This window comes from Trachypithecus francoisi, unplaced genomic scaffold (assembly GCF_009764315.1).
Source record: "Trachypithecus francoisi isolate TF-2019V2 unplaced genomic scaffold, Tfra_2.0 Lachesis_group17, whole genome shotgun sequence".
NCBI lineage: Eukaryota > Metazoa > Chordata > Mammalia > Primates > Cercopithecidae > Trachypithecus > Trachypithecus francoisi.
The window spans coordinates 24820717-24833569 of NW_022681462.1; the positions used below are offsets into that span (position 1 = coordinate 24820717).

At 47.2% G+C, this 12853-nt stretch overlaps 1 protein-coding gene across 5 annotated transcripts in view; it reads right to left on the minus strand.

Moving 5' to 3' along the window:
* Positions 1 to 2984: 2984 nt before the first annotated feature.
* The window catches only part of SLC4A5 (solute carrier family 4 member 5), a 140714-nt gene continuing 130845 nt past the window's right edge, over positions 2985 to 12853 (minus strand). For 4 of the 5 annotated variants that reach the window (XM_033175145.1, XM_033175147.1, XM_033175144.1 and 1 more), the window contains 4 exons: positions 12589 to 12762; positions 10454 to 10609; positions 6741 to 6808; positions 2985 to 3782 (listed from right to left, as the gene is read on the minus strand). In XM_033175145.1, the coding sequence (XP_033031036.1) occupies positions 3617 to 3782; positions 6741 to 6808; positions 10454 to 10609; positions 12589 to 12762 (564 nt within the window). In that variant the 3' untranslated portion in view covers positions 2985 to 3616. Of the gene's footprint in view, positions 3783 to 6740; positions 6809 to 8180; positions 8266 to 10453; positions 10610 to 12588; positions 12763 to 12853 lie in introns of all 5 variants that reach the window. The other variant, XM_033175148.1, reaches the window with a different exon arrangement.

Genomic DNA, 12853 nt, shown 5'->3' on the forward strand with positions numbered 1-12853 from the left:
CGACCTAACCAGAGTTTTTTTCTCATTTAATCAATGTAGATATGCCTATATTCAGTAACACTTACTTCTATAGCCTTAAATAGATAATTTTTTTTTCTTCTTCTTTTTTCTTTTTTTGGTAGAGATGAGGTCTTGCTATGTTGCCTGGGCTGGTATTGAACTCCTGGCCTCAAGAAATCAATCCTCTTGCCTCAGCCTCCCAGAGGGCTGGGATTACAGGCCTGGGCCACCCACGCCCAAACAGAGGTTTAAAGAGCTTTGGAGAAACCAGCCTCGTCCTCCAGCCTTTTTTTTTTTTTTTTTTTTGAGACTGAGTCTCGCTCTGTTGCCCAGGCTGGAGTGTAGTGGCATGATCTCGGGTCACTGCAACCTCTGCCTTTTAGGTTCAAACAATTCTTGTGCCTCAGCCTCCTGAGTAGCTGGGATTACAGGTGCATGCCACCATGCCCTGCTAATTTTTGTGTTTTTAATTGAGACGGGGTTTCATCACGTTGACCAGGCTGATCTCAAACTCCTGACCTCAAGTGATCCACCTGCTTCGGCCTCCCAGAATGCTAGGATTACGGGCATGAGCCACCGCACCGGGCCTGTCCTACAGTCTTATATCCCAACAGATTGTGCCAAGCTAGGAGCTTAATCTGTTAAATACTTGAGGCAGGGGTAGGTTTCTTGTCTATTTTGGCTTTTGGCTTTCAGGCAAGCAGAAGTAGCTCCTGCTCTAGGCAGCTTGAGGCAGAAAGAGAACAGTTGAGTTCACCTACCTCCATCCTTGTTCTTCTGCCAGCTAGCGTTATTCTTTTCATAGTTCTCTGGAGTTGAAAGAAGTTTCGATAGTTTGTTGGAGATGTTTTTGTAAGTGAGGTATAGCTCATGGCTATAAGCCATGCCTACTTACTTACCTAGATTATTAAACATGGAGCTAGATGACCAGACAGGATTAAATTTTATTGAATTAGAGTTACAAGTGGAACAAATGACTGACTGACTGCATGTAGAAGTATTATGTCAACCTGTTAAAAGCTATGGAGATTAAAATGTTCATGTATATACAAAATATAAATGACATGTAAGGTAAAATTACAGTGATCAATTTACAACAAAGAAATTAACAGTAGTTTTCCAGCTTGTCTGATTAATTAAGCAGGTTTACTCTTGAATCCACAGCATTTCTACAATTTAATTTGGACAAAGTTCTATTCCAAATCAGCCAGGTTTTAAAACTGAAATGTTAAGGGTGGATTGTTAGCTTCCCCAGGATTGGAGCGGATGATAATAAATACTTTTTAGAAACATTAATTATTATTGTTTATAAGACATGGGTTCCAGCTGTCTCCCTGGCTGGAGTGCAGTGGCATGATCATAGTTCACTGCAGCCTTGAACTCCTGGGCTTAAAGGATCGTCCTGCCTCAGCCTCCAAAATGGCTGGGACTACAGGTGTGTGCCAGCATGCCTGGCTAATTTTTAAACATTTGTTTAGAGATGGGTCTCACTATGTTGCCCAGGCTGGTCTTGACCTCCTGACCTCTACTGATCCCCCAACCTCAGCCTCCCAAGTAGTGGGATTACAGGTGTGAGCCACAGTGCTGGCAAGAATTTATACTTAAGCAAAGGAGATGGTTCTGGATTAGCTAAGAAATTCTGCTCTCAGTAGGAGTAGAGGTTTAGAGCTTTACCTCTTGGCAGTATCCCTTGGAAGGGAGCTCTGAGATTAAATGTAATCAAACACTTACTGAGAGCTTTCTGTGGACCAGGCACTCCACTAGACTCGGGATTACAGAGGCCAGTTACCTGTCCTGATCTGCTAATGATCTAGTGTCATTTTTCTTTAAAAAAGAAAGCACCTGCATTTGTCATCTTGAGCAAATATAATAACCAAAGTGATTTACTCAAGGTTCGAATCATAGTTGTTTTGGAGAAAGTAAGTGTCAGATGCACTGTGGCTGTCGGGGTCATAGTAGGCATTAAATAAACATGGTTGGTATTCATTAAATGTGGACTGAAGGTAAAATGACTGATCTTAAGTTTCATGAGGAATAGGTTTGCTTCATTAAAACTGGTTTTTATCTTCCCAAATAGTTTTCAATCATTCCTTTAAAGTACTAGGTTGATTAATATTGCGAAGTTATAATGTAAAATGTGACATTACCTCTGTCTAACCTGTATTGTTCACATAAATGGGAGTTTGACTTTGGGAATAAATGTTGAAAATTTGCAGGAAAGACCCACCCAAATGTATAATGAAATGTGATTCCAGGTATGAAAAACCAGTGATACTAATTTAAATGATCATTTTGTTGATTTAACGTGTGGTTTCAAATTTCACTTTAACAAGAACTATTTTATTTTAGAAACATTTATCCACTCAGATGGATTGGTTCTTTCATTAACAGAGTTTTGGAACTGGCTTTTCAATCTGGGAAAGCCCCAGTCACACTTCTGGAGCAAGGCCCATATGCAGATGGTTCAAACTTTTTGTTTGTTTAGAGACGGAGTCTTTCTCTGTTGCCCAGGCTGGAGTGCAGTGGCACCATCTCGGCTCACTGCAACTTCTGCCCCCCAGGTTCAAGCGATTATCTTGCCTCAGCCTCCCTAATAGCTGGGACTACAAGCATATGCCGCCACGCCCAGCTAATTTTTTGTATTTTAGTAGAGATGGGGTTTCACCGTGTTGCCTAGGCTGGTCTCGAACTCCTGAGCTCAGGCAGTTTGCCTGCCTCGGCCTCCCACAGTACTAGGATTATAGGTGTGTGCCACTGTGCCCGGCTGGTTCAAACTTTTCTTTTTTCTTTTTTCTTTTTTTTTTTTTTGAGACGGAGTCTCGCTCTGTCGCCCAGGCGGGAGTGCAGTGGCCGCATCTCAGCTCACTGCAAGCTCCGCCTCCCAGGTTCACGCCATTCTCCTGCCTCAGCCTCCCAAGTGGCTGGGACTACAGGTGCCCGCCACCTCACCCGGCTGGTTTTTTGTATTTTTTAGTAGAGACGGGGTTTCACCGTGTTCGCCAGGATGATCTCGATCTCCTGACCTCATGATCCGCCCGTCTCGGCCTCCCAAAGTGCTGGGATTACAGGCTTGAGCCACCGCGCCCGGCCTGGTTCAAACTTTTCATATAACCCTTCGGAAATTGGATGTGACAGGGAGAAAAGATATGACCTTTTCAGCATTTCTTAATATGCAGAATTGCCAAATATTCCAAAGATGGTCTAGTGACATAAGAGTATATTACGAGTTCATTCGAGAACATCTGTATTTAAATCTAACCTTTAAACAATTTTAAATTGGTATTTGTTTTAAATATGAATTGACTATTGCCCTTTTATCTTAGCTATGATTTGGGGAAGCAAGCATTTTTTTTATTTCCAAAGAAATGTTAGAATTTCTATGCAGGACTGCATTTTAAAATAAAATATTTAGCTTTAGGTATTTTAATTACTATGAAAGGAAGGGGAGAGCTTTGCATCTAAGCAGTACTTTTCATCAACAGATCTCCAGTTTTCTATTAGGCAGAAGGACTCCCTCTGTTTGATAAAGAAGGAAACAGGCACAGAGAAGTTAAGACCCTCCCAATGAAGACTAAGCCAGGCTCTCCATCTCCCATCTGGGAGAAGCTGCTTCATCCTAGAGGGTGGTCTCGCTGTCAGTTTCTCTTCGGTATTTGTCCATGTCTGTGAAGTCATAGTCTGACTCCATCTCTATCTTCACCTGTGGCACCATGAACACTGGGTTCCGTGAGTAGTTGAAAGCAGGTGAAGCTGGACAGGAGATTTTGAAGTGCAAGGTGATGCTGAACAAGAAGTAGGAAAGAAGGATTATGTAGTTCTTGGTGTTTTGAACCCATCCCCTAGAGCAGGGCTTTAATGCAAATACTTCTGTCTTCGCTTCTGAACTCTCAGCACATGCCAGAATGAGCAGTTTCCTATTGGCTTGGCCTTCAGCCATAGTTATGCACCTGGTCTCGCCCTGTAAACCTATCTTCACGTTGCTGCCAAGGTGAACTTTTGAAATCACAGATTTGGTGATTCCTCATTGTTCAAAAAATCTAAGCTCTTTAGTGTGAGAAGACAGGAGTATCTGTCTTCTCACAAACACAAACACAGCCTTCTGTGTTTGTAGTCCTGCCTGCTTAGTTTGCCCTATCCATTGCAGTGTTCTTTGCTCTTTGGGTGTGTGTGTGTGTGTGTGTGTGTGTGTGTCTGTGTGTGTTTTCAAATGGTACTTCGCGCCTGTGTCCAGTGCCTGCAATGCCTTTCCTTTTCTTTATTCTGCCCCGCTCTATGTCTGGCAGATTCCAGTTTCTCTTTCCTAGATTCTCAAAATGAGGCTAGTCCCTCCCTGTGTGCTCTGTTATTCTTGCACAGGGTGCTCTTTCCATGCCATTCTTTTTACATCCCCAGGGATTAAGCATCGCACCTGGTAGATCATTGATGCTTAGTCTTTGTTAAACCAGACCATGCTACAGAGCCTTTCACTGAAATAGAATCTTGCTATTTAGTGGTCTTTGCCTCCATCTGTTTTCATAAATTCAGCAAAACATCAATGAGGTTGGGAGATGCCATCTCCAGTTACCAAATTTTCTTCATTTCTGACCTTGTCTTAGGGCTTTGTGTAATTTAACAGGGTTTTGGAAACCTTTAACCTGGTCCAAATTTTCTCTCTACTGCCTGAAATTGGGAGCAGTTAGTCAATTTCGTGTAGATTATTTTATAAATGAAAATAAGATAGACTGCTTTCTCCTAATACTGGTATTACTGGTGTACTACTATATAATGATGAATGGCATCATTGGAGCCTGGCATATATCCCAGGTATAGGAGCCTGACTGGGGATGTGGGATGAGAAGGAAGGCGGAGATGTAACTGGGACAGGTGACACTTTGGGCTAGATCATCCTTGGGACTGCTGCTTAGGGAGGGTTGAACTGGGGAAATGTCTGTTGTTTCACCCTGGCATTGGGGTAGCAGCTTTGCCTTTTAATTCAGAAGATCCCCTGTCCCCTGTTTCCCCAAAAATCTCTTGGATGAGTGCCCTCTGTGCCTGGAGACTGATCTTCTAGACTTGGGATAGCCTGTGCTGTAATTACTGTTTGATCCCTGTCCATTCTAGGGCACAAGGTAGGAGTGGGACTGCCCCTGGCATCTTCCCAAGTAACAATGAAGTAAAGCCTTTCTTGCCTCTGAATTCCTCTTTTCTGTGTTTGAGCCCACTGTGTCATCCTCAGGGAGTCTCACCTTTTTCACAGGTGGCTTCTCATGAAGAACAGAATCACATTGTTGGCATGGGGGCTCCTGGCAACCGGCCTGGAACTTATTCTTAACAGTTCCCGGCCGGGCGCGGTGGCTCAAGCCTGTAATCCCAGCACTTTGGGAGGCCGAGACGGGCGGATCACGAGGTCAGGAGATCGAGACCATCCTGGCTAATACGGCGAAACCCCGTCTCTACTAAAAAATACAAAAAACTAGCCGGGCGACGAGGCGGGCGCCTGTAGTCCCAGCTACTCGGGAGGCTGAGACAGGAGAATGGTGTGAACCCGGGAGGCGGAGCTTGCAGTGAGCTGAGAGCCGGCCACTGCACTCCAGCCTGGGCGGCAGAGCAAGACTCCGTCTCAAAAAAAAAAAAAAAAAAAAAAACAGTTCCCATCTCGAGTTGATCTCTGATGTTAGCTTTGATGTTAATCTCTGATGTTGGCTTTCCTCCATACCCTTTCTGACCTTTGCTAATTAACCCTGCTGTTAATTCATTCTACAGAGTACCCTGGGGTTTTGATCCTTAGCGTTCATTTATCCTGGCTTTCAGTGATACTACACTTAAGCCATGCCTAGTTTTTCTGCTTTTTTTTTTTTTTGGAGATGGAATCTCTCTCTGTCGCCCAGGCTGGAGTGCAGTGGCGCAGTCTCAGCTCACTGCACGCTCCACCTCCCGGGTTCGCACCATTCTCCTGCCTCAGCCTCCCAAGTAGCTGGGACCACAGGCGCCTGCCACCATGCCCGGCTAAGTTTTTGTATTTTTAGTAGAGACAGAGTTTCACCGTGTTAGCTAGGATGGTCTCAATCTCCTGACCTTGTGATCTGCCCACCTCAGCCTCCCAAAGTGCAGGGACTACAGGCGTGAGCCACCGCGCCCGGCTTCTGTTTTCTTTTTATCAATATTTAATTTTTTTTTTTTTTTTTGAGACAGAGTCTTGCTCTGTTGTCCAGGCTGGAGTGCAGTGGCGGGATCTTGGCTCATTGCAAGCTACGCCTCCCGGGTTCACGCCATTCTCCTGCCTCAGCCTCCCCAGTAGCTGGGACTACAGGCACCCACCACCACGCCCATCTAATTTTTCTGTATTTTTTTTAGTAGAGACGGAGTTTCACCGTGTTAGCCAGGATGGTCTTGATCTCCTGACCTCATGATCTGCCCGCCTTGGCCTCCCAAAGTGCTGGGATTACAGGCATGAGCCACCATGCCCAGCCACAACGTTTACTTTCAATTTTTGTTCTACCTAGTCTTTTGTAAGAATTTCCTTTACTAAAGTTGAATACCTTTGTGTGTTGTAACCATATTGTTATGTCAGTAAGAAGACATATTTGTTTCTTGGCCCTGAATGATGAGTCAGGTTTGTCAGCCTTTGACTCCCAGTTGGGGACCAGCAAGGGCCTTCTACTCAGAGGACAGCTAGCCTGGGCAATCCTAGACCCTCCACCTTCCCGACCATTTCCCAGTCTCTTACTTAATATGCAAGGAGTCTACCTAACAGTGTTTACCTTCGATCAAGTTCTGTGTCACTGAAGGAAGAATCAGAGTGAGTAACTCCAACTGGAAGATCTTTTTCCTGGTAGGAAAATGAAAATGTCAGATGTGGAGCAGTTTTGAGCACCATATTTCTCCGGGCTTCCCCCACCATTTCCTCTCTTTTCCTTCTCTAATCCTATAGCCAACACTATGCAAGAGGAATACAGGGCCTCAGAGATGTGTGGCTTTGGGCTTAGTTACTCCTTCACCCAGAAGGCTCTCAGCCAGGGCTAGGGGGTGTGAGGCATGGGAGGGCCAGGGAAGAGAGATATGGGAGTCAGGGAAGAGCCTGAGAAACTCAAGATCTTGAGGTGCTTATGAGGGATACTGCTGATGGGAAGGACGCCCTGGCCACCCACCCCTAATCTGTCTTTGAGGGTGGCAAGCCCTGTATTAGAAGCACCAGGCTTGGGACTAAGGTAGGGATCTTTCAGAAGACTCGGGACAGGCTATGTTGCCTGGATGACAGGACTGGCCACCTATGGGGAGCTGAGGCTGAGAGGGGTTAAAGGCAGCAATAGAATCTCCCAGGATTTCCGTAAGCAATGCCCAATCCCTCCCAGGCAGTCTCCCTCTCAGCTGTCTGCTGAGAAGGTGCTGAGGATTCACACAGAGGCACAGCACAACCACCACGGGGATCTCCAATTATGCCTGACTTATAACCCAAGTGCTATGCTACCTATTTCTCTAAAGGGGAAAGCTTGGTTCTGAGCCCTCAATCATTTCAACAGCCACTGGAAAACATGGGAGGCCTGGTGGGCCATGTTTGGACTGATGTGGTCTGAAACAACACAGAAGAGGGCCAGGAGATGCCACAGGGATCTGGGGACACGTGGGGAAAGGAGGGAATGAGGGATTTTGCCTTAACTAAAGTGAGGATTAGTCATTCAAGTCTGCAGGCTTTGCTCTGGGGTTTCCCATCTGGTTGGAGTACCAGTCCTGGTGGCCCAGTTCTCTTTGATCTCTGCCTAGGACAAAGGTCTTCTAGTGCAGGTCCTAAACCCCCAGGCCATGGAACAGTAGCAGAACCAGGCCGCACAGCAGGAGGTGAGTGTGGGCAAGCAAGCATTAACCTCTGTGCTCTACCTCCGGTGGGATCAGTGGCAGCAACAGATTCTCATAAGGGTGAGAACCCTATTGTGAACTGTCCATACGTGGGATCTAGGTTGCATACTCCTTAAGAGAATCTGAGGTAGAACAGTCTCATCCCAAAACCATTTCCCACTCCCCTACTGGTCTGTGGAAAAATTATCTTCCACAAAACTTTTCCCTTATGCCAAAAAAGTTGAAGACTGCTGCTGTAGCATCCAAAATGATTAGATCCCCCTGAGTTACAGATGAAAGTTCCTAGGGGAAAGACATGGAGGATTAGTAGTAAGTAGGAAGGGAGAGACACCATGTGTTTTACTTACTGGCAATGCAGTGGATACCGTTTTGGGGATCTGATTGGACACTTTCCATGGGAATCTTTATAACTGAGGGAGGAGGGAACGGGGGCTGAAGAAAAACAGTGGGAAAAGAGGATAAACATCAACACAACAACTTGGCTTTCTTTTTTTTTTTTTTTTGAGACAGAGTCTCGCTTTATTGCCCAGGCTGGAGTGCAGTGGCATGATCTCAGCTCACTGCAACCTCTGCCTCCTGGGTTCAAGTGATTCTCCTGCCTCAGCCTCCCGAGTAGCTGGGATTACAGGTGTGCACCACCATGCGTAGCTTAACTTTTTGTATTTTCAGTAAAGATGGGGTTTCACCGTGTTGGCCAGGCTGGTCTCAAACTCCTGACCTCATGATCTCCCCGCCTCAGCCTCCCAAAGTGCTGGGATTACAGACGTGAGCCACCACGCCTGGCCAACAACTTGGCTTTCTTGCCAAGATGGAAAATGCATGCATGTGCAGTGCAAACCACCATTCTCTTCACCTCTAGACAAAACAGGGGTGCTGCAAACACTCTGGGGCCCACTGAGGGGGAATGGGCACAGTTAGCCTGCTGTCCTATACACACCATTGAACAGAGCGCAACTCTTCCAGGAATGTCATCAAAACGGTTTTATCTGTCACAGCAACCAGTCACTTGGGAATGAACCTCACACAATAACTGTGTTACTATAAAGACAAGTAAAATGAATTTGTGTAAATTGAATCCTGTTTTTCCATTGATATATCATAATTCAGAGATTCTTTTTTTTTTTTTTTTTTGAGACGGAGTCTCGGTCCGTCGCCGGGGCTGGAGTGCAGTGGCTGGATCTCAGCTCACTGCAAGCTCCGCCTCCCGGGTTCCCGCCATTCTCCTGCCTCAGCCTCCCGAGTAGCTGGGACTACAGGCGCCCACCACCTCGCCCGGCTAGTTTTTTGTATTTTTTAATAGAGACGGGGTTTCACCGTGTTAGCCAGGATGGTCTCGATCTCCTGACCTCGTGATCCACCCGTCTCGGCCTCCCAAAGTGCTGGGATTACAGGCTTGAGCCACCGCGCCCGGCCTAATTCAGAGATTCTTTTTCCCAACCCTGTAATAGTTCTTGGCATGTGGTAGCCACTCAAATATTTATTGAAAGTATGACAACTAAGTGTCTTTAAAAGGCATGTAGTCTCTATTTCTTTGTTTTCAGAACCCACCTTTACAAATCATCTACAAACACATGCATTATGGGACTCTTCCTGGAAAAGCACAGTGATTAAGGACCAGGGGAGTTCTGACTGATCAGAAGATGGTTTAATCATCACCAGCCAGTCAGAAGGGATTTGCCTTGAGCATGTTTCATCTGCACGAGGCCAAATCATGAGAACAGGACAGGGTGGATGCAGGGACGTGAGTTTGGGTCAAATTGGGAGATTGGGAGGCAAGCAGAGCACTAGGAGATGGCATAGGCAGCTTAGCATATCAGAAACCAGCAAAGTCAGGAATTATTTTAATTCCTTCTTAGAAATGTAGCTACATGTCCATTTTGGGTAGGTCACTTCCTTTTGCGGGGACAGTTTCATCATATGTAATGAACACGTGAATTAAGAATCTTTCTGCCTCATGTTTAGTGATTCACTATAATTTCTGGACTGGCCCCTTGTCTGTTGATTCCCTGAGTGTTTTGGGGGTGAAATGGGAAGGGAGCATGGGAGAAGAGGGGCAGATGGGGCAACCATGTTGTCCCAGGCGTCTGGGAAATGTAGCGTCTCCTTTCGGTCAGGATACCTGCCTCTTTCCCCATCTTTGTCCCCCGTACCCTAGGGAAAGGTGCAAGTAAAACTTGTTCCCAGCCCCTTCTGCCTGTCTGGAGTCCAGTCTACTTTTAAGTCCCCATTAGACACCTCTCCTCAAGTCTGCTCCACTCTCTGGAAGTCAGTCTTCATAACCTCCTTCCATGCTGGAGCTGCCTCCCAGCCCTTCCCGCAGGAACCCGCTTGCTGTGATCACAACCATAAAGCCCGCAGTGATGGAAAGAGTGGGCATGGCCAGTCACCTTTTCCCTGGACACGGAGTCTCATTCACTCTGGCCCACTCTGAGGATATTCACATAAACAGAAGAGCCCTCAGCACCCCAGATCAAGACAAGCAGATGCCCCAGCCCATCCTGGATTGGGCCTAGGCACTGTCGCAGGCCACCCAAGAAGCCACCCTCTCCCTAGCCCTGGCAAAAGTGGAGAGAAGGACTCTCGATTTCTCCTCTGTGCCCCAGCCTCACATCTTCCCCACCTCCTCATCACAGTCCTCGTGGGCCCCTTTCTTTCTCTTCCTCTTCTTGTCTGTCTCCTTTTTTTCCTTCTCTGGGAGGATGTTGTCAATCCAGGCCAGGTCGTGCTGGGAAAAGATGAAATCCAGAAGCCTTCGAACGATGATGAGGCCCAGGATCTGTGGTGGGAAACGGGAGAGAGACTAAAGTTTTGTGAGAGTTTGGAGAAAACTGTGGTCTTAATGCCCAAACTCAGGCATAGATTTTTTCCTCCCTCAGTCTGCTGAGTTCAGGGACTTTTTGTGGTGTCTTTGGAGCCATCTCGAAGCTCCCATAAGCCATTACTCACCTTCCCTCCACTGTGGTTCCTCTCGTCTGGCCCCTCAGGTGAGTGACCATTCCTACCAGTGACCAAGAGGGACAGCCTGTGACAGCCGAAGTGGGGAGCCTCAGAAGGGCCATGGGCTGGAGAACAGTTATTCTTTAAATTAGTGGTTCTCAGCCAGGCATGGTGGCTCACGCCTGTAATCCCAGCACTTTGGGAGGCCAAGGTGGGCGGATCACCTGAGGTCAGGAGTTTGAGACCAGCCTGGCCAACATGGTGAAACCCTGTCCCTACTAAAAATACAAAAATTAGCCGGGCATGTTGGTGAGTGCCTGTAGTCCCAGCTACTCAGGAGACTGAGGCAGAAGAATCGCTAGAATCCGGGAGGCGGAGGTTGCAACGAGCCAAGATTGTGCCACTGCATTCCAGCCTGGGCGACAGAGCAAGACTCCATCTCAAACAAATTAAATAAATACATAAATTAGTGGTTCTCAAACTTGAGCATGCACCAGGACCTGGAGGGCTTGTTAATACACAAATCACTGGATTCCCCCAGTTTCTGATTTAGCAGGTCAGGTAAGGCCCAAGAATTTATGTCTGTCTCTACTCTGTACATTTGCCAAAACTCATAGACCCATCCACTGAATTTTACTGTATGCAAATTAAACAAAAAAAATTAATAGGTGGAGGGTGTGGGTCTTGCCTTGCCCTGCCCTGTCTGGCTATGTGCCCAGGGTCACTCTGCTCATGCTCTCTGAGCCTCATGTTCTCATCTGTAAAGCTGGGTTACTAGTGCTTCAGGGGCTGGTGTGGACTCAGTGGAACAGCACTCAGTAAATGCTAATCATGACTACTACTGCCTTTCCCTTCAACAGCTCTGAGTGCCCTCAGGGTGAGGCTCTATCTCCCTTTCCCTGCAGTGGGGGTTCTCAACCCTGGCTGCATGTCTATGCTCATCCGTGGACCTCATAAAAATATCAAAGTCTGGGTTTCCCCAGAGATTCTGATTTGATTGATCTGGGTTGATTGTCATGGGCAGCCAGGGTCAAGAACCATGGACTAGACCCCTCCCAGGAGTGTGCACTTCAAGTTCTCCTCACTGTCCTTACTTTGGCCCCTACCCTAGAACCCTCAGGCTTTCCCCAGGCATTTGCTGACACACTCCAGGCTCCTGGCAAGGGGGGCCTGGGTCACTGCCCTCAGTGAGTTATCTAGGTGGCCAGAGGCAATTATGTTGTTGGCTTTGCATTCTTTTCACTTCTTATTTTGGAGTAATTTCAAATTTATATATTTGGAGTAATTGCAAATTTATATAATATTTGCAAGAATAGTGAAAGAACTGTAACCTTTCCCTTGCTCAAGCTTTATATATACTGTCATTGGGTTTTGTTGTTCTTGATCTCTGACCCTTGTTCTTCCCCCGCCCCACTACTTCACTATTTAGCTTTTCAAATTTAGCTATCTTGAAGGGTGGAAACATCTATATTTAGTACTCGACTTCTGAGACTGGTTGGAATTTTGGCAGTGGGAACTTGGTGTCCAGGTTGAACTGATTTGCTTTCTCTGTCCCTCCCCGGAGCTGGGTGGCTCCTGCATTCTCGCTGAGCTGCTCTGACATTCCTTTTTCCGCCTCCTCTCTGCCCCACCCCATACCATCTGGCCTGGATGGCCACAACTCGAATCAGGTCATTCTGTGCCAGCCTCTGCGACCCGAGGGAGCCAGGCCACAGCTGACAGGAAGGTAGAAGGTGGCGGGAGGGAAGGTTGCGCTGCACCTCTGGGTTGCCCAGGCCAACCTGCCCGGCAGGAGGGGGAAGCCCACGCCCACTTTACCATGACTGGGAAGATGATGGCAGCCACCGTGGATTTGAGGATCCAGAGCACCGCCAGGCAGAGGATCTGCACCAGGGTGAAGAGGTGGATCCGGCGCAGCGGCACGTGCCTCAGGAAGGCGTGGTCCGGCTGGTGCTTGGCTGGCATCAGGAAGAGCTTGCAGCGTTCCCAGAACTAGGGGGACAGCGTGGGCTCAGCCAGGCAGCTGGGCCTGGAGGGCCTGCTGGGCCCTGGGACTAGCAGAAGGGGTACCTGGGTGGGGTCT